The sequence below is a fragment of the Pelmatolapia mariae genome, linkage group LG23 (assembly GCF_036321145.2).
Source record: "Pelmatolapia mariae isolate MD_Pm_ZW linkage group LG23, Pm_UMD_F_2, whole genome shotgun sequence".
Classification (NCBI taxonomy): domain Eukaryota; kingdom Metazoa; phylum Chordata; class Actinopteri; order Cichliformes; family Cichlidae; genus Pelmatolapia; species Pelmatolapia mariae.
Window position 1 is genome coordinate 45,368,182 of NC_086246.1, and position 21,998 is coordinate 45,390,179.

At 39.9% G+C, this 21,998-nt stretch overlaps 2 protein-coding genes across 9 annotated transcripts in view; both read right to left on the reverse strand.

The window, feature by feature from the left end:
• The window catches only part of pip5k1ca (phosphatidylinositol-4-phosphate 5-kinase, type I, gamma a), a 55,670-nt gene extending 40,284 nt beyond the window's left edge, over window positions 1-15,386 (reverse strand). For 3 of the 7 annotated variants that reach the window (XR_010092077.1, XR_010092076.1, XM_063466122.1), the window contains exon 1: window positions 14,156-15,384. Coding sequence is in view for 4 of the 7 variants with exons in the window: in XM_063466122.1 (XP_063322192.1) it covers window positions 14,156-14,288 (133 nt within the window). In the remaining 3 variants the exon portion in view is untranslated. Of the gene's footprint in view, window positions 1-14,155 lie in introns of all 7 variants that reach the window. The other 4 variants (XR_010092079.2, XM_063466120.1, XM_063466121.1 and 1 more) reach the window with 2 other exon arrangements.
• Window positions 15,387-15,622: 236 nt separating this feature from the next.
• On the reverse strand, window positions 15,623-21,727 carry gpx4a (glutathione peroxidase 4a). Of its 2 annotated transcripts, none has more exons than XM_063466123.1 (7): window positions 21,572-21,727; window positions 18,676-18,770; window positions 18,436-18,580; window positions 17,030-17,181; window positions 16,766-16,790; window positions 16,512-16,571; window positions 15,623-16,321 (listed from the first exon to the last, which is right to left on the reverse strand). In XM_063466123.1, the coding sequence occupies exons 1-7, from the start codon at window positions 21,662-21,664 to the stop codon at window positions 16,289-16,291; spliced, it is 603 nt and encodes a 200-aa protein (XP_063322193.1). In that variant the 5' UTR covers window positions 21,665-21,727; the 3' UTR covers window positions 15,623-16,288. The 2 variants fall into 2 exon arrangements, with proteins under 2 accessions (XP_063322193.1, XP_063322194.1); XM_063466124.1 differs by lacking the exon at window positions 21,572-21,727 and adding an exon at window positions 19,016-19,290.
• Between the last annotated feature and the right edge of the window lie 271 nt (window positions 21,728-21,998).

Here is a 21,998-nt window from a genome sequence, read left to right on the forward strand (position 1 = left end):
TAGTGGTGGACCTACCAATTGTGGTATTATATGGCAACTGCCAATCAGGCTACATGGTGCCGGGCAGTGAACACAGGGCCCAACCGAAGACATTTTGCTCTCAGGCCACCCTCATGACGTGTGTTTCTGATTGTCTGGCCAGAGGTATTCACACCAGGGCCCTGCTGGAGGTCCCCTTCTCCTTTCACAAAGAAGCAGATACTCTCCCTGCTGACGGGTTGAAAACCTTCTACTTTAGAGTTCACATTTAGATCAAATACCTAAAAATCCTCAGAACTACTTTATGTAGTAGATTCTTCTTTAGTGAATCTAAACAACAAAATGACTCACAAAGACGAAACAACTCGCGTGTTTGCGTAATTCTTCACATCACACACACTGTAGACAGCCTTGTGTCTTACTGACGGCAATGTCTGGCCCAGATGGGATCAATACTGGTTCTCCCTGAGGATGAGCTAAGTAAGAGGCTTCTCTGAGATGATTGCTTATTATCTTGGCAGAGACTCACTGATGGTGGTCCAGCAATTGATTGGGTGTTAATTTTTCATGCCACAACAAAGCAGCTTTTGATAGTCGTGTCAAAGTGCGTCTGACCCACAGAAAGCAGAAATCCATCATTCTGTCAGTATTTAAAGGCAGAAAAAAAATCAACACAGCAGCCTAGTCTGTACTCAGCATCATAAAGTAGAGCCAATTCGTATGACAGTATTTTGGTGAACAACGCTAGATGATATAATGTAATATTATCTCTGAGAATCTGACAATAGTGGCGAGGTCCTGAATGGTGCAGATGTTCAGAAAGACAGAATACCCTCAGGTTCTCCTTGTTTTTTGTTAAGAAGATGGTTAATATAAACTTCACTCCACAAAAAACCAATACTGCAACTGCAGCTTCTCTTTAGACTGAGACAGGGAAAACTGATCCTAAATCTTTGTTATCAAGCCTTTCTAACCTTGAGCCCTTGAGCTCAGTATCCATCAGGCTGTGTACTTTTCCATGACCACACCAGCCAGCTCGTGTGGTCCTCGCTCCTCCATCTGGTTTTGGTCCAGAATGAAGCCCAGGAAACAGTAATAACACCTTAGTGATAGTTTACTGATGTACATTAGTGCTATGTGTCGTCTGATGATTTTTTAAATGATGCTCTTTACTTAGCAGATACATGTGATGATCTCCTGATTTCTGAGCACCATTTTCATCTTCACAGATCTCTAATAAACACTTTCTGGTCAAAAATCACCTTCAATAGAAAAGTAACAAGTAAAATGTTCACTTAAGCATTTAACCTTTTCATTAGTTATCCAAGTGTAACTTCCCTCACATACACAGACGAGCCATGACATTAAATTCACTGGCAAAAGATGCGAAACAATGACTATGTGTAGCAATGGGAGCTGATAAGGGGTGGGATATATTAACAGTTAGTGCATAAACAGTCACTTTAAGCAAAAAACTGATACCTGTAGAGATCTGGGCAGTGTTGACAAAAGCACATAGTGCACCCCTGTCTACCGATGAAAGCTTCTTGAGTGGGCAAATGAGCATCAGAACTGGAACATAAAGCAATTGAATGAGGTGGTTTCTTTATGGAGACGGCAGAAACCGTGTGATGCCCTGCCTGGGGAAAGTTCTGATGGGAAACCTGGCCTCCTCCTATGTTGTTACTTTTGACATATATAATCAACCTAAACCCTGCTGCATCCTTAACAGCAACACTGTCCTTTTGCATTTAATAATCAGGAATAAATTAAGAAACATTCAAAGGAGATCAAGGTGTTGACTAATCCCCCTGATCTGAAAACTAATAAATAGTAATTAAATAATAAATAAATAATGAATAGGTCCCTCTTCTCATCTTATAATACTTGTGCTGCTAAGCTCTTGTTGCCAGATACCACAGGACATCTTCAGTGGTCATGTGGAGCTCACATCATCACGGGTCAGTGCTGTTCTGGCAGCACGAAGGGGATTCGGCAGGTGGTTTAAATGTAGTGGCTTTATTAAATATAATACTAAAACTAAAAGGAGGACGAACAGCAGGCATGATCCTGTCTGAAAAACAAGATCTGTGGAGTTAATTAACTTGTTTTGAATAGACCCATTCATTTGTAATCATATTTTTATTTACTCTCCACATTAGCACCCACATTTCCAGCCCTAATGTGACTCAGATCAAAGAAACCAGTGCTAGTGGCAGAGACAGTGATTAGAAGCATTGACAAGCTGGTTTCTGTCACAGCACTCCAGCGTGCTTATCTATCAAAGACAAGCCTGGTAACATACATTGTCAATATTTCCTTTCAGTTGCCTATTCCTTATTAATCAGCTACTTTTTATGGTGTTATTTATAATTAGGGAGTCATCAACTTCCTAATGCTAAGCTACACAAAGAGGCTTTAAATGTTCTTTGCAATTATGGCACCCTGGCAGAATAATAGCCTTACAGCTTATCCTCACTGCTTCTGCATGTAAACACACACGGAGAGAAGCTGGCATAGGGAGACAAATACACCCTGCTTACAAACTTCAGCAGGAAATACGGTTTAAACAATCTCTAAACATGTTACCGTGATTTAACGTAGAACTATGATGCCAGCACACATCCACAATGTTCTCTTTGCAAAGTATTTTCCCTCAGGATTCCTTAGATTTACTGAACAATGGGGAGCACACACAAGGGGAAAGTTTCTATGTCCTCTGTTGTCAGCACACATCATCCACTTTGTGAAATACAGTGAGAACACGAAAGGAGAGGACAGCTTTTTACTATGCCAAGTCATCCATTATGATCAATAGCAAGCAAGTAGGATTAATGAAAAGCTTCCTGCCCGCAGCTGGCTCAAAAATGGATCCTTTGAGGCACATAGCCTGGAGCTGGATGATGAGCAATAGACAGATAAATACACACAGATATAAAAAACTAAATATTTACTTATGGAACCTTTATGAGAAAGTTCTCCAAACTCCTGGCAAAAATAGCTTAGCCAGCTAAAGGATTAATTAAGTAGTTATTCAAAAGGAAAGTCACAGACCTTTATCGTTGATTATTTAAAATGTGGCAGTTATTTGCACGATCAGGAAAATTGAGGTTCTGGTTCAAATGTTTGTTTGTTTGTTTTTACACTTCACACAATCCCAACCCTTTTGGAAATGGAATATTTGCTGCTCTGGACTTTTCTTTACTGTTGCAGCGTGATCACTTCGTACAGACACGACTGACCGCAGCCAGTCGGAGGTATTGTTGGTGTTGCAGACAGACAACATCCCAAAGAAAAAGCCAGCCAAGTCATGGTCATTATTACTTCACTATCCCTAATCCCAATACCATTCTCCCCAGGCCATAAGGCTAACTGTCAGGATTATCAGGATAAGATGGTACTAATGCAGGGACAGGTGGGAGCAGAAACCCGTCTGTCTGTTTTTCTGGGTTACTGGATCCTTCTGCATCAGGCCAACTGTTAAAACTGATGCTCACTGATTACTGTAAGACTGTATTTATGGATAAATGATTACATACGTAGGCAGCACAGTGGCACAGTGGTTAGCACTGTTGCCGCACAACAAGAAGGTCCTGAGTTCAATTCCACCATCAGGCCGGGGTCTTTCTGTGTGGAGTTTACATGTTTTCCCCATGTTTGCGTGGGTTCCCTCCGGGTACTCTGGCTTCCTCCCAACATCCAAAGACATGCAGTTAGTGGGGATAGGTTAATTGGTTAATCCAAATTGCCCATAGGTGTGAATGTGAGCGCGAATGGTTTTCTGTTCCTGTGTGTTAGCCCTGCGACAGACTGGCGACCTGTCCAGGGTTTACCCCGCCTCTCGCCCTATGACAGCTGGGATAGGCTCCAGCGCCCCCCGCGACCCTGAAAAGGATAAGCGGAAGCGAATGGATGGATGGATGGATGATTACATACGTCTCAGATATCATCAGAGATGCAATCTTCACTAAAAGACCTGTCTGCCATTATTTGCATCCATACCGATGTCTTTTATATTCAAAACAAGAGTGAAAAGTGGCTGAAATGATGGCTGGGCAGTTATATCAGCTCCATTCTAAATTTCACCAGTTGCATCTTAATTTCAAACTGTAGACTGGACTAATGGAACAGGTGGGCATGAAAGTGTAATTTTTCCTCAGAGAAGCGTGAAAGCTCAGTGGACTTTGAAATGGAAATCAGAGGTGAGGGGATGCATGGAGAGCTGCTTATATTAAAGCTGGGCCAAGTCTAGTGATAGCAGGCAGGTTTTAAACACATATCAAGGACACACACTTCATACAGCATGAAAAGTCAATTAAACAACAGCTCCTGACAGTCAGCTATTCAGACGCCTACCTAGGGCTGTGCGATATGACCAAAATCTCATATCCCGATATTAAGACATCTATCGTCCGATAACGATATAAATCACAAAAATGTAACATTTTATGTAAATTCTGTGAATCTCGGGCAGCTCGACTTGCGTGAAGTGTTTCCAGCTGGGTGTCGCGTACATTTTTAGACATAAGTTGTAACGGCCGCCGTTTTCTTTATGAGTATTTATTACACAGCGTGCTGCGGGGAAAAGCCTGTTCTAACGTTCGAGTAAGGTTTATTTTTTAGCACCTGGCGGCTCTTTTTTGCTTCTCATCCGTAAACACTCTGCATCTTTCACGTGATTCAGTTTATTTTGAAAAGTCTCAACAGGATCTTGAGCTTTATTGTGAAAGGTTTATGTGGAACAAGCGGACATGCGGTGGTTTTACCGTCGTTGTTGCTAACGACAACGCATTAAAACAAGCGCTTGTCTGTCTGTAGTGTGGTTATATTAAATATAAGAGAAAGAGAGAACTTTAAGAAATTAATATAGCCACTACAGTGACCATCAAAATAATGAAAAAATATTGCCATAAACAGTTTATTTTGCGACACCACGAAACAAACGATAGCGTAAAATGAAACGATAGACGTTTTTATATCGTCATCCGATATATATCGTTATATCGAACAGCCCTACGCCTACCTGTGTGTCTGTGGGAATGTGACGCCCGCTCACAGTGCACAAGTCACTATGCAGATGGAGTCAGTGCAAACACAAATGAGAAGTTTTGATAACTACTATTTCAATGTGGAGAGGCTCAGTTACCATGCATTTCTGTATGTCTGCAAGTGAGAATGGTTTAACTGTTTTAATATCATTGGATTTACACGTCGAGAGTGGCCATGTCCTACACTCCCACAGGGAGGTCTCGCTTTCCTGCAAAAACAGACAGGGTTGAGTTGCAGAACTCTGTTCTTGGGCAGAGCTAAAAACAGCTAAGTCCTGCTGGCAAAATGACACACTCAAGTGCTCAAACTCTTATGTAATTTCAGTCTGTTTTTCATTACCGAGCTGCCAGATCAGAACTGAGCTTAGTGATCCTTGCTGATCCTCAAAATGCAATGAAAGCTGTCAGCCAAGAGAAAGAAGTCCTTTTATGGACTCGAGAGGAAAGGAGAGGAGAGGAGAGGAGAGGAGAGGAGAGGAGAGATAGTCGGAATAAACACGGAGGTGATCAGTCTGACTACTGTGTGCTGCTGTGTTATTGCTGAGAGCAGCATCTTTGCAGGCAGCGGTGACTCAATAGAAGGTAATCTCCTCTAACAGAGCTGCACAACAATGTCTCAGTCGGTATTGTCACACATGCAATAAATAATCTACAGAGACCTGTTATTTTATGCCTCATCTTGGTTAGGTGCAGAGACGAAAAGAAAAACAGCCCTCAGATCAAACTATTGCTGTATTTAGTAATGTGACACTGTGAGTCTTACAATACAAAACGATGTGGGGAAGCTGTTTTTCCTGCACAGCTACTAGTCACATATTTGTATTAGATTATGTTACGATTAAGGAACTGTTGAGCAAATTTCTCACAAGAGAGCAGGCTTTTAAAATATATCAAAAATGGCAACTTTTGCCTATAATCCCATTTCTGCATATTTCCCATGTACTTCAGTCTTTCATCTATATGCTCTGGTGCATTGCATTTATCCTGCGTGACCTTACTGGCAATCCTGCACCACACACACACACTACCCCTACAAACGGCCACCTACATGAAAACACAGAGTGCAGAGGACATAGCAGAACTGGTATGTGTTTCAGCGTCATATATACACTTGTCATGCGCTACCATTTACCATTTTACCAACACCAAGACATGTTTTTAGCCCTGCACCACGTGTGGTTTTAAAGCCTTTTTTGACACTACTGGACATGCAGATGAATGCTTATAAAGTACTCACAAGCTACAGCGTTTATAATTTACAATGTGGTAGACAACACATTCCTTAGCTACCAATGTAGCACAAAACAGTACAGATAATGAGTCTTTTTCTCAGGGTTACCCACAGAACGTCAAAACATGGAGAAAAGAGAAAAACACCTGTGGAGAAAATCTGCAGAGGAGTGAAGAATGTTTTGTTATGGCTGCATTTGATTAATGCAGTTTGCTATAATAATAATAATAATTACTGGGTCTGATTTAATATCTGTGCAAATACACAATATTGCATAATCTTTGCACTGAGGTAAATAAACAGAAAATCGCTTTACACCTTACTTGTTGTTTGTGTGTTGTATATTTTTCTTTTTATTGCTTTTCTATAGTTGTCTTTGTTTGTACTATTTTTATGTCTTTTTAAAAAAAAAAAAAAAAAGCTGCTTTCATCCCTTGCTGCTGGTCGATAGAGTCACCAAGCAAAATTTCATTGTATATCTCTACAACGGCAAATCAAGTATCTTAATCTTTAATGCTAACTGTGAAGCACAGACTAGAGAGTGGAGCTGTGTTGGCCTAAGTGCATCTCTGCATACGCAGCAAGTGACGAGACAGAGACAAACTGGTGTTATTTCACAGCCTATACTCATAAAAAGCATGATTAATGCTGTTTATATTTAATAATTAAGAAATTATTTAGTCTATTGTGATTTGTAAGTAGCCAACTAAAAAGATATTAAGTTATAATATCTGCCTGGTTCTTTCATAATTTTTAAACTTTTTCATAGTGCTTTTGGGTTCTCTTTATATGTGTAAAACTAATAGCTGTTGTCTAACAGGATATGTCAGATAATTTAACAGTTTACAGGGGGTCATCTTAGGCCAGGCTGCCCATTAGACTTAACAGATTAATGGAAATCCTGTTGATTTATGGCTAAACCTATACTCAGATCAACAATCTCATAATTCAATTCAATTCAGTTTTATTTATACAATGCCAAAACACAACAACAGTTGCCTCAAGGTGCTTTAGATTGTAAGGTAGACCCTACAATAAATACAGAGAAAAACCCAACAATCATATGATCCCCTATGAACAAGCACTTTGGCGACAGTGGGAAGGAAAAACTCCCCTTTAACAGGAAGAAACCTCCGGCAGAACAAAAAAACAAAACAAAATAAAGGCTTCTTCTTTTGTCTGCTCTGTTATTGGAAAGGGGTCACCACAGTCGATGAATTTGAGTATTTGACGCTCGCTTAAAATATAAATATGAAAAACAGAAAGTGTAAACTCTATAGAAAATTAGCAAAAGTACAAAGTTAAATTAAATATTCCAAAGTTAAAACAATACTATGGACAATAGGGATGTTCCAAGTAATTTCACACAGATTATTACACCAGACCAAACGACCCAAGGATTTGTGTCTCCTCAGAATCTTAAACCAGGCATCTTTTACATGTTAACCACTAAACTATGGAGCCTCTATAAACATGAAATCTACTGAAGCCTGGAAATACTAGCCGTCGTCCTGAGAGGTCAAGTCAATATACTACCTGTTGGGTTCCTACATTGTTCCGACACAAACTTGCTTCATCTTTTTCAACATAGCAGCTAATCAAACAATCACATTTTCTCTTATTTACTTGCACAATGCTCCTTAAATGAACTAGGAAAAGTTAAGTGACAGTTACCATATGCTGACAAGTGAGCTGTTTCCACATCAGTATCTGCCTAATAAATATGTACATGATTAAAATAGGTAAAGAAGTCACCAGAAACCAGGATAGAAAAGCATAGCAAGTCTTTTGCCCAGAGAGACTAATCTGACCAATCGGAGAAGTAATTCAAGAGCGCTAAGAAACGATCTGTGCTGTGGCTGATAGAGACTGGAAAAAGCAGCCTTGGTTATTTTATCTCTTCTCTCGGGGCCCAAAGCAAATTCACCATCACACGAGCTGGGAGTAATGCTTATACCAGGGTCAGACTGAACTTGCCAACTAGGCCCACACTGTTTAATGAATGAATATATTTTCTCACGGCTCAGGCCCTATTAAACTTGAATAAACCCTGCAGCATCTTGGTCTTCCACTTTGTCAGGCTCAGGCACTTTCAGCAGACTCAGATAGCAAATAACTGAAAGATTTAGCAGAATTTTTAAAATTCAGAATAGCTATTTGAATATTTCTTCTACTTTGTGTTGTGTATGTATTTTCTTCGATTTTTATATTCCTGTCCTGTCTACTCTGCTGCTGTTCACAATGTACATTTCCCAACTGAGACTAATGATGTCATGGTGCTGGGTTTTCACCCAGTGTTTTGGGTTTTGTTATGGATTCATGATTGTTTCCTTTGCTGTAAGAGATGATTTGAATTTTAGGTTTGTACAGTGCAGTCCTGAGTTTAGTTCTTTTTTGTGTCTCTGAGTTTCTTTATTTCTGGTTCATGGATTCTTGTTTGTTGTTGTAAGGTTCCTTTTGTGTCTTTGTCTCATCCCCGTGTGTCCTGTGAGAGTCAGTCTTGTCCTGTGTGTTGTGTTTATTTATCTTGTTTCCCCAGTCTCTGTTTATCTCTCCTCTGTCTTTGTCTCTCCTTCTTCCTGAGCTCTGTCTTGTCTGCTTGCATCTCAGTGTGTTTCCTGTTTTATTTTGATAGTCCCTGTCTCATGTACTTCGCATCAGTTTTGCTTCCCCTGTCTTGTCAGTTAGATCATGCCCAGCAGTGTTTCCCAGGTGTGCCCTCTCATTATCCTACTCATTATCCTCCCCCCTCTTCTTCGTGCTCCATGTTTTGCTCTCTACTACCAGGTTCAAGCCCTACCAGGCCAAGAGTTTAGTGTTTTGTATTTTAGTTTGTATTTCTCAGCAATAAAGCTGCTCAAGTTTTGTCTCCTGCACTTGGGTCCTCATCCTGCCTGTCACCCAGCCAGACCTTGACCAACAAAGGCTATCTTATCTTATAAGAAGTTGCAACTGTTAACATTTGCATTTTTGCTTTAATTATACAGATGGAAGTGGCTTCTGGCTTAACAATGTCAACAATGTCTTTTCATCTATTGCTAAAAGAAGGTCCAATTGCAGAAAATTTTTTTAAGAGTTTTTGGCGGAAAAAAGGAAATTGAATGCTTAAATGGATATAGATTAAATTCAATTTTATTTATATAGTGCCAAATCACAACAACAGTTGCCTCAAGGTGCTTTATACTGTAGAAGAAAGTGTACTTTATTGAGCCCCGTGGGGAAATTCCTCTCTGCATTTACCCCATTCACTCAGTGAAGCAGTGGGCAGCCATTGGGCGCCCGGGGAGCAGTGTGTAGGGACGGTACCTTGCTCAGGGGTACCTCAGGGTAGCTGTTCAGGGGAATCGAACCCCCGACCTTCCGATCATGGGGCCACCACTCTACCTACTGAGCTATCCCTGCCCCATTGTACCTATTGTAGGGTAAAGACCCTACAATAAAGCAGATGAACAGCTTCAAAGAAATCAAATTGTACTGATTAATAATCCTAATCAATTCTTCAAAACACTTATCGGGGACTTAGGTAGACATTCACTGGGTGAGATGTAGTACAAACTGTACAGGCCATGCTGCCAATCTGGAGAAATAAAACCCTGAGAAGACACCATCCAATGTTGTTTTGTTTTTTTGGCTGAAAATAAATGCTACTAATTCTATGTGGGTGGTTTGCATTAGTTTGACAGTGTTCCTGTCTCACTGCATTCATGCTCCAGGTGCTGCTTATGAAATAATAATAGCCTGCATTAGGGGCTCAGTAACTCGCTTAATTGAAAACAGTAGGTCTTTGCCTTATTTCCCCACTGAGTGAAGCCATTACAGCATGACACTGCAGCCATGTAAGAGTGAAAGCGAGTCGGAGCCTCCTCCGGCAGCTTTCACACCTGCAAAGTCACCACAACAGAAAAAAAAAGAAAAAGAAAAAAGATGCCTGCCCTGCCCTTATTGTCAACTGTCCAGCGGGTATCCCTAGGAGAGTGAAAAACCCTGACAAGGCACAAGGACAGACAGCAGCAAACACAATACTCCAGCCTTGCTGTGGTGCCAGCTCAAAATATCTACTATAGCACACATCCCCCACATGAACGCAAAATCAGAGATGTAACTGGACTGCGTCATCATCTGCGTAAAATAACGACATCAAAAAACCTGGCAGAGGGTCAAAAACCCTACACAGGCTCCTCGAATGAGCTACAGGGATACAAACTGATCCTTTCCTGCATAGCTTCAGAAGGATAAAGAAGAAGGGGGAAAGCGAGAGACCTTGCCGTAGGAATAAGAGGGGAAGCAGATGGATGGTAAATTCCACAGGAGGTAACCCACCCTTTGTGCTACCGTCAGCAGTTCTGACAGGCCGTGCCTGAAGCGAACAGAGAAAAACAGACGGGGCGAGGACTGATGGATAGTGGCAAATGAGTGGCTGAGCTGAGGTGAGGGAATCACAGAGGAGGTAGATGAGCTGTGGCTCACTCTGGAGAAGAGAGGAAGGAGAGGAGACTGTCTCTGAGGATGAAGCCGAGTGCGAGGAGAAGATAAGTGAGACGAATGCTGCCATTGTGATGAAAGTAGACTACGGGGACAAATTACAACGGCCAGAAGACATGATGCTTTAAATGGGAATAAATGCTCAGACAGCTATTTAACAGCCAGCTGTGACTCCCACACAACGCTGTATTCACACATTGCAGAGCAACCTGCAATTACGCATTTGCAGGATCTGACGTAAACCGAGAGAGCTCACGTTGATCAGCATCCAACAACATAAAGAGCCAATCAGAATCAAGCTGAACCTTTACAACTGACATTTCAATTAATCATTACTTATGTGAACTGAATCGTTTCTGCTGTGAATATCCACTAAAAAAACATAACACCCCGCTGTGAGGGTCATCTGAAATTGTTATTGCACATGACTTGTCTTTAATGGACTTTCGATTTTAGACCCACTCAATTGTCAGATGTTGCAAGGAAGTCAAAGTGTGATCAGCACCTACCCCTCCCTGTTGCAGGGCTTTAGCCAGCTTCGCTTTGTATCAGTGCACACATTAAATTTTAGGTTGCAAGAAATGGATTAACATTATACACGATGTTATAAAAACAAGAGAACTGAGGGGAAAATAATCGCATTTTTACACGCAAGGCTCCACGACTCTGAGGGATGACCAATAACACTGAGTGAGCGTGCAGTAGTGGTCTATTTGTTTGCTTTGCTGCTGCACTTAATAATTTTGGAACCATTTATCAAATGACAGATTAGGTGTGCTTACTGAACCACTGCACAGAATTTAGGTGTTCTGGGAAATGTGGGATTTCCTTTTATTTAATTCGTGCTCAAAGCAGAAAAATCACTTTTCCTGTGTTTCTGTCCTACCTTTCTCCAGCATCCTTCTCTTTTACACCAACCCTCTGCATGTCCTTCTTCACCATGGCCATGAATCTCCTCTTTGGTCTTGTGTACTACTGAACCCGAGCTGCCTCTCTGACATACTCATTTCTAATCCTGTCCATTCTGGTCTTCAACTCTGTCGCTTCTAGCTCGGCCTCCTGTCTTTTTCTCAGTGCCACCGTCTCCAAACCATACATCACAGCAGATCTCGCTACCATCTTGTCAACCTTCCCTTTCACTCTTGCTGCTTTTCTGTCACAAATCATCCCTGACACTCGTCTCCATCCACTCCACCCCGCCTGCACTCTTCACGGATGGTGATATTCCTATGCAAGCAAAGAGTGAGATCAAGTCTATACGCCCTACAGTATGTCAGCAAAAATAATATCGTTTTCCTGGTTATTTAAAGGTCAAGAAGTTCCCCGCAAGAAAGCACAGACAGGTGAATGCCAAACTGTCAACTATGAAATATTCAGCAGGGCAGAGCTCTGTTAAATATCTCCTAAACACTATTAATGCGCACAAGGCCTTTGTAAACCTTATTTTTTCCCAATGCATGCGAGTAGCCAGTAACTGAGCAGAACAGAGTAAATGAAACACACACCATCTGCAGTCGGGGGCACCTGGATTCCATTTTCCTCTTCTGATAAAGTTAAGCTCGACTACTAACCCTCAGCAGACAGTCTCTTTGATTCACAAGCCTATTCTCTGTGGAGGTGCTGAACTCTTGTCAAAGTCAGCACCTTTCTCATCAATGAGAAGAAACCCCCCCCCCAGAACTGTGGTGTACAGTGTGCAAGACCAGTGAATGCAACATGACTGGTGGCTGTTAGGCACAAGGGCTGAACACACAGCTAAAAGCAGTTTTACATGGTCGCAAAGAAGATTTTATAATGGAAATGATTAATCCTGAACATGCAGAGAAAACATCAGCTTGAATGAACACTATTAAAAAGGATGAACTATGTTTTGTGGTGTCTGTGTGTGTCCCTTTATTATTCAGTTTTGCAAGTTTGTTAACTCTGTTTAGCTCTCCCCACTGTCTGCCACTTCCTTCACTGCAAACTGGTTAATATTTGTTCACTTTACCCTCATTTATATAATAAGTAGCACCATTATGACTCATAAAGGTGTGACTCTAATATGTCAATATGTTGGACACATATTGGACAAAACAGAGATCTAAGAACGCCTGCTTTTCACTTATACGCATGTAACAAATCCCCTAAAAGTCAACCACAAATGGTGTAAAGAAAGTAGCAACTGCTTTAATACACCCGTTCTGAAAAGAGTCCTTACACCACCAACCCTTTTCCTCAGTTGTGGGGGTATTGTAGTGATCAACTGCAGGGGGGCTGTTGGTGTGATTTTCACTGCAGCTAGAGTGCACATATGGAAAATTCCACCATGACACCGCTACGGCACAAGTGTGCAACAGTACAGCTGGGGCTGAGAAACCTGGCTGTAGTGAGGTGACTCTGGAAACTACCCAGCTGTTCTTTACATCACAAAGATAATATATTTCTTTCTGAATATAATACTGTGCTATATATGGCAGGGTGCTGACATTTTAGCATAGACAAGGTTGTTGATAAGAGCATATATAACTGGATATTGTATTTGCAGAATGCAACAATTTGCAAACTTCTGGATGGTTTGAAGGTCACATGTCTTTAGAGTTCTATGCTGAAATTTCTGACCCCAAAAAAGTGTTATTATTGTTACACATAGGCTTAAATTCTATCAGCTGATATTTATAGTTCCCTGGACAGTTTAAATCTAATAATAATTAAATATTAATTATATCTATAAACTTACTGCCAATGGGCCTTTTTTTAATAGAAGAAATATTGAGGTGTCATTGCAGGACCACCACAGGTCTAACCGACCAAATCAGTGGTGGTCTGATTGCATTTAGTTGCTTCATATTATTGATGCATTATCGGGACTTCCTCAAACACTGGTGCACTATTGCAAGGCTTTTACACCCTTTAACTGGTGTCTAGCCTGTTAGTCAACTGTAGTGGCTCCAGTTTGCTCAACCTTCCTTCTCCTTAACAAATTACTGGTTCCAATAAGTGCCAAGATGGTGACAAATAAGCAAATTGAGGCTTTAATGTTTAGGTGCCCAAAGCTATGAATGTTTAAAAAACATTCATAGTTTTTTAAAGAGCAATAAATAAAAATCAATAAATGAAATGAAGAAGTGATGAGAAACATTGACTTCACACCTGTCTGCTTTTATAAACCAAAAATATTAACAGCTTGTATTTGTCCGTGTGCTGGCTGCTCATAGTTGTACTTATATAAATGTACCCTACACAGTTTGCGTTACAGCACTTAACTTCACCTGAGCCCCATCCATTCAGCTTAGTTAGCCACTAGCCTAGCTTACTAATTCCTTGCTAGCAGAGATGAGTCGGGACTTTCTGGTTAAGGTAGCAGCAGTAAAGCCGCGAGGGAAAATGGATGGAGGGACGATGAGAATGGCTTATGAGATATGTGGAAAAATACCCATGTCTGCGGCGTCCATCCCGTAGCTAACTCCCACAACCGTGTCCGCATCATCGGATGCTGCGGCCCCGGACAGCGGGCTCCCTTCCCTGGCCTCCGACAGCCCGACCGCTCCCTCGGCTGCTGCTTCCATTCAGCCTCCCGGAGGAAAAAACAGGCGAGTCCCTCCGAATGAAAGACCCACAGCGACGGCGCGATCCCGGTGGAGGGAAAGAGGATCGGGTCGTTTGATGTGTAACAGTAATCAAACGGAGGAATATACGACAGCTATCCGCGACGGTCCCTTCATCTGTGCAGTGTTTCCTCACGACAGCAGCACACAGTCTGCCTCTTCCAGCTCCTCTGCACTGCACTTGCTGCTGCTGCTGAGCCGCTGCCGCCTGGTTTTGTACTGATGGGCCCTGTGACTCCCTCTGCAGGACTCTCAGTGAACTGCAAGCAGGAGATTTAGCTGAGCAGTTGCATAACATTTCAGGGCTCTTGTGTTTTTTTATGGGGCTCAGTATGTTTCTGTTATACGTTTAACTTATTTCATTTACTTATCCAGATGACATACTTTGTGGACGTATGGAAACATCCAGGAGTTTTTAACCTTAGAGAGTCAGATAATGCCTGAGAAATGGAGAACAAGTGTACTGGTGCAGATTTTCAAGAACAGGGTTGATTTGTACAGTTTTAGTAATTACACAGGGATAAAGATAATGAGCCATACCATGAAGATTTGTGAAAGCAATACAGATGTGAGAATTGCTTTGAGAGTGTTGATGGAGAGAAGGTCACAAGGTAATGTGTCTTTGTGGATCTAGGACTGGTAGGAGTGACAAATGGGTACCTTTGCAAGGAGTAGAAGTAATACATTTATAATGTATGAATTTATAAGATTAATAATGAACACATCAGAAGGATATATCAGGTTGAGCTGTAAGAGACAAAGTTGTAGAGGAAAGGCTGAGATGGTTTGGGCATGTTCAAAAGACAGATAATGGATATGTTGGATGAAGCATGTTGAATATGAAGCTGCTATGAAAGAGGAAAAGAGGAAGACCACAGAAAAAATTCATTGGATGTAGTGAAGGAGGAAGGTGCTAGGAATAGGGTGAGAAGCAGATTATCTGCTGCAGTGAGTAGAAGACGATACTTAATAATAAAGAATCTCAGAGAAGCTTAGAAATAAATAAGTTAACAGTCTTTTAAATAAAATCTGGGTGACGTTTTTTAGGTTTTTGCAAGGATGAACTTACTGTGTGTCAAGATGTAAGATTTTCACTTATTATTACACAGAATTAGATCACAATGATATTATCAGGTTATATAGAAACAATTTTTAAAAATATCAGAAAAACACAGAGAAAGAAAAATAGTAATGATATTTTTTGTGTGGTGTAATAATGTTCTTGTTTCCCCTGCTCCCCTACAAATAGCGCCAACATCGATATAAGGAATTAATGATCCGGGCTACTGTCAAGATTCAACATTTTCCGAGTTCTTTATTTGTTCTATATGTCATCATTGTTATTTTTAGGACACCCTATAGGGTAAACTGCTATGTCCACACTTTCTGAACAACACTGTGTTGAACAATTTCAAGCTCTTGTGCTCACTTCTTAAAGAGTTTCTGACAAAGAAATGAATACATTTTCAGCTGAAGTCCTTTTTATTTGCTCCTGTGACACAAAAGAAAAGATCCTTGTGCATGAATGATCAAGATGTATCTGTTCCTCAGTACCAACACCTCAAAACCCCATAAAAACCCCAACACTTTTGCTTTAATCACAGACAATAAATGTCACACACAAAAATATAACAGGAACAAATCTTAGTATATTTTATGATGAAAACAATGCCCAACATTAAGGTGCTGAATGATGCTCTATTAATGGGTTCCCTGTCGTTCTCTCCATAGAACTCTATGAATATAAGCTCGGTCGCCTTCCCAGCAGGTTTGCACGCCATTTACATCAGGTCTGCCCTGCCTGCGATGCAGGTTGATGAACAGACCGTCACTGGTCTGGGATGGACTCAAACTATATCCACCGGTGCTTGGAGAGGCAGAGAAATGTGGGAAAAAAGAGCATTGGAAACGCAAAATTAAGTGGATGTAAGTAAGCATGGTTTCAGGCATCTCTTAGAGGTTTAAAGGTATTTGGGAAGATCCTTTTCCACCACCTGGAAAGAAAGCGAGAGTTGCATGGACTTCAGCTGCATGTCTATACACAGGGGTGATAAAATTACACGTACTACAAACATCTCTTGTTGTTAGTGAAAACACAGCAGAGCTCATCACGGGGTGAGCAATAATCACACAGACACATGAGCAATGAACATCTGACAGAATAACCAAAGATTTTGTACGTACACTTGGATCATCCAAGGGTCCATATCTCTTCACCACCTGACCCTCTCTATTGATCAAAAACTAAACACAAAAGAAAATAAATGAATAATTATAACACATTTTTTTGCATATAAAAGCTTGTTCCATTTATTGTTCCATACTCTCTAAAATGATCCTTTATACTGTTTTTCAAATATTCAGCGTTTTATATTTTATAATATTTTAGCCCTGTTGACATAAAAATGTTTTAAAAATAAACCATAATAAAAACGTACCTTAGTGAAATTCCACTTGATGCTACTGCAGAAATAAACACAAAAATGTGTTAGAAAACCACTAATCGCTCTCATTCAGTCAGCATTGGAATAAAAAATGCTGTTAATCAATAACTGATTTAAATGATATGACTGATTATTGTTCAAATTCAGTTGTACACATTTTAAACAGATGACTGTACGCATTATGTCTGATCCAAACAAGCTTTTAAGATACTTTGTGACCATATGACTGTGACCCAGATTAATTCATTCACAACTTACTTTCCAAACAAGCCCTTCCCGTTAGGCTGTTCCTTCAGCCACTTCCACAGAGGATGAGCGTTTTGCCCATTCACCTCGATCTTGCTGAACATATCAAACCGAGCCTGGAACGTGTCTGCAAACTGCTTGATTTGAGTTTCATTGCCCGGCTCCTAAAAGTAAATAGTATTAAAAGTATTAAAGTCTCTAACTGCTCTCAGTGACCTGCATATGACAAATTACATATACTGGGCACCAAATGTCATTCAATTAAAAAAAGAAAAATAGTCGACTTAAAACAGCAGCTTCTTGAATTTGACATAATCTTAAAACTTGGCCTAGTTTCTTTCAAAACAAGCCATGTTTCAGACTAGTAGTGAGAAAATTGCCAAATTATCCATTGCAGTGTTTATGCAACTACAATTTATGCACATGATTAAACACTTAATGAAATTATGAATGCTTTAGATATTTAAAAAAACATGTTAGGAGACTTATACAAAAAACTATAAAGGTTTCACGCTGCCTAACATTTCACTTACACATTTTTCACATTTTATTTTCTCTAAATTTTTTCAAAACTGTGTACAAATCTATTCTCCGGTAGCACCAACATCCATCAAGCCTTCCAGTCATGTTCCTATTTATACTCCAAAGATTTTTCAGAGGGGTAATTTTTTTTAATGCTTTTTTTCTGTAAAACATTAAAAAAGTTATTGTCCATCTGTTAAAAATTGATTGCTTTATGGCACAATAAACAGTAAAAGCATGTGTGAAAACCGTAACATGTATCACATTTGTGTTCTGGAGAAGTACAAGTCCATAAAGTCTCCATATTTAAAGAGATAACACCTAATTTGCATAAAACATAAAAACACAGTAATATGAAAACTAACTTTAACCAGTCATCTGGGGACATTTTTAAATTACCCATTCACTTGCAGTGCCTCTCATTATTATAATTCGTTTTTCCATTTATATTTGGTTTTAGTGTTTATAAAAACACTATCTTCTCCATCTTGAGAGCTTGAAAAAACAAGACAACGGAACTTGTTTAAGTTTGGAGGACATTTCCCGTCTCATCCAAGAGGCTTCTTCAGGTCTAAAAACAAGACCTGGAGTCCCCTAATGGGGGCTGTCATTACTGGAGATGGTTCTGAGGGTATTGACCCCCTATTGATCATGTGAGCTATGGTGTAAATAAAGGTGCAGGCCATTACCATCACTGGGGGTTAAGGGTAAAACCCCATGAGGGGTAAATACCTGGGACTTTCCACCATTTGTTTTTAGACCTGAAGTAACCTCGGGTGAGAGGTGAAATGTCTTTACAGATCTCCAGTTATCCATGACCTGGATAACTGATAACTTACACAAACAAATCTCATTAAATGTTGCAATAAAAAAAAAACAACTAATGTTTTACATACCTGGTTCCCAAACTGGTTGGAAGGGAAGGCAAGGATGCTTAAACCTCTCTCAGCGTACTTGGCGTGCAACTGAGTAAACTGAGAGTAGTTTACTGGGGTTTTACCTCATTTAGAGGCTACGTTGGTGATGATGACAACATTCCCCCTGAATACACACACACACGTGCACACACATTTGTTTAGTGATAAGAAGTTTATAATTGTAATCGGAGGTTTTAACAAAATGACAGAGAAATTTACCTGTATTTTTCAAGGGAAACCACGTTGCCATCGATATCCGTTGCTGAAAAGTTATAAATGGATGTTGCCCTCTGCCATTCCTCTAATGGGGTAGACTGTTTTGGAAGGAAAAAAACCCAAAACAATAAGTAGTTAGAACACTGTGTTATTTCCAAAACTCAACAGCCTATCAGATGTGAAGAATTAATTTTAAAAAGAAAATGTAATGAAAATTAAAAAAAAGCAATACATCCAATAAAACATGAAAATAAACATAAATCTAAGGAGAGCAAAAGCAAAAGCAAAGGTTAGCCCTCAAACGCAAAAGTAATGTTTCAGTCTTAATCCCGTTGTTTCTTACCATAGCCGGCAGCAGGACAGAGAGGAGCACTGTGCACCCTATCAGGCGCATGGCTGCCCTACTTAGCTCCTCGGTCTCTAAAAGTATCACCGCTGAACTTCTGTCCCTGTACTGAGAAAACTCATGTTCTACAGTGCTTTTGTAAAGGGAAACCAGGTGATCATTAACTAAACTGATAGGCTGTGATTGTCCAGTACCTCCCTCTGTGCTGCTGATTCAGTAAAGCCTGATCAGAAAAGCATGTGTGCTGCAGTCCACAGTTCACAACTTAGTCCGTGTAGAGCAAAGAGCAACGGTCAGAAGAAAAACCAAAGCTCATTATGCATTGTTTAGTATCTGAGTGAAAAACTGGTGATTTGCAGCAGATATAAACTTCTACATTACCCTAAAAAGGCTGGATTTCTCTCTTTCTATTGTAATGAGAAAAAACACATTTTACAATTTTGAATTTACATCAATCAGCTTTAAGATTATTACACATTTCACATTTTGAATGGGAGATGTGAAGAGGAATCAGAGCCAGCTGCTTCAATCACAGCTGCTTTTTATCTCAGTATGCAAAGAGTACCAAAAATATACATTTTACAACAACAACAAAAAAAATAACAGTAACAGTGATTATCCCGATTGAATAACAGTTTCTGAGTTTTACCTGTTTACGTGTGTAGCACAGGTTGCTTTGAGTCACTGTGCAGATGTTACACAAGCTCTTTATATTCTAGCATGAAATTAGAAACCAAGTTTTATGGAGAATTATTTTGTGCATCAATGTCTCAATATTTTGTAATATAATATAATTGCCAGTACTGTTAATCCAAAGCAATTAAACACAACAACTAATGTGCCTATTTTGAAATAAAAGGGTTGAAAACAGTTATCTTGCCTGTTTTGTAAGGGTCCAATGGTCCATGAGCCATTACAAAACGGCTACACGAGCTAAGCATACAGACCTTTGACAAAAACATTCAAAAGAAATGAGTTTGGCAAAAAAACCTTCTTTTCTTTGTTCTGATATTTTCACATTTGCATTAGGCTTAGACAAGATTATGGTTTAAATGCACCCATTCAACAATGCTAACTATGTCATTACATGAGAGCCTGCTTTTTCCCACCACAAAGTTTATAAGCATACTTGAAACTTTATGCTGGGAAAAAAAATCATTCTACCAAATAATCATAATCTCAGACAACAAGAGCAGAATTGTTACAAAACTGGCGATTATGTTTTGTGAGCTGGAGTGGAAGAGCTAAGCAGAACATTGCGCCACAAAATAAGAGATGAAGCAACATTTTCCTCTGATTTTCAGTAGTAAAGATTATTTTGTCCAGGCAAGTGTGCAGGAAATCCAGCTCTTGATCAAATTTAAACTACAGTGTTTCATTTAAGAAATAGTGTGTAGTCATAAAGTTTTAGTTTTTGTCAGTTTGGACTGATGAGGCTTGGGTGCATTTCTTTATTACAACTCAGGAGGTCTACATGACCTCAGTAAACAAGTTTCATTAACCTCCTAAGATCAAACTCTTTCATGGCATGCATTTTTAATTTCTCTTTGCAACTGTGACTTTATAGTGTTCTATAGAACACTATAAAGTCACAATTGAGTAATGATGTGCAAAACTCTTTATTTGGTGTCTGAACACAGCAGCATTTTTCCTGAGTACAAAAACAAAATGAGAAAGAACAACTGTTCCCGTTTGAGCAATATGGCTCCTTTGAAAGCCATCTGAAAGAGCAAAATTTAGTACTGTGGTCTAGACAACCCAAAATGTGATGCCCCCATATGTGGACGCCAGGTCCCAGGAGGTTAAGTGTTTAGCCTTGAATTGTAATTCCTCTTTTAGCTTTTCTAAATCTTGCCCTGATGAAGAGTAAAACACCAAAACTCTTGAAAACTAAACTGAAAGTAGCAAATCCAATGTGGAAGCTAACTCATAATTACACTGAAAACAGAGAATAATAACAGTCAAATAAAATGTAATAATAATAATAATAATAAGAAGAAGAAGATGAACTCTGTTCTTTCTCCACTTTTTCTCCACCACTAATATAAACTGATGCTGAAAGCAAACCTTTATTCTTTAATCATAAAACATCAGCTACAATAAAAAACATGGCCGGGTGTTGTGTCGATCCAGAAGTGCCTCTCTGTCTGTCCCTGATGATAAGCCTATCAGCTGACACCAGCAGCCAGAGTGGGAGCACAAACATCCGGTGTCACAAACAGCACTTATACGTAATGTATTTTTTTCTTTTTGTTTTTCCTCCCTCTAAATTCAGTGGAAAGGTATGTGTCTAACTGTGCGGGAAAAAGCAGAGGGAGGGAAGGATTTGCGAACTTTGTGGGCGTCCGTCCGTGTCACGTGTGTTAATCAAAGCCCACCACAAACACGCAGAGCATCTTAGGTAACAGCCATCGTTGTTTACGTGAAAAATGGATTAACGATATTATTACAGCAGTAAAAAAAATGCGTGTTAGATGAAATTGTGTTACACACAGTGGAAATCACAGACATCACTCAAAAGCATGCAGATCAAATGGTTGAGGTTTACGTTACCGTTGTGGTTAATACAAAGTACAACACCATCGCCAGTAGTGCCCCAGAGCTCGCTACAGCCCCAGTTGCTAAAATAACATAAAATGGCCTCATTTTCTTTTAAAATGAGGACAAATTTACCACCGTGAACCTCAGCTGCAGACTCCGCCCTGCAGCGTGTTGTGAAACAGCGGAGGGCGGTGGCCTCAGAGACCAGAGGAGGGCGAAGGGACACTATTATTATTATTATTATTATTATTATTATTATTATTATTATTATTATTAACTAAGGAGGTTGTTTCTGTTTTTCATCAAAAGTCCAATATGACAATATAATGGAACTATAGTGTTCCGTTAAATGGCGCTCGTCTATTATCAAAGGCTTCAAGTTCAAAAGTATAAATCCCTTTTCTATGTGAAAGATCTTCCCTTCGGCAAACTGTAGGAG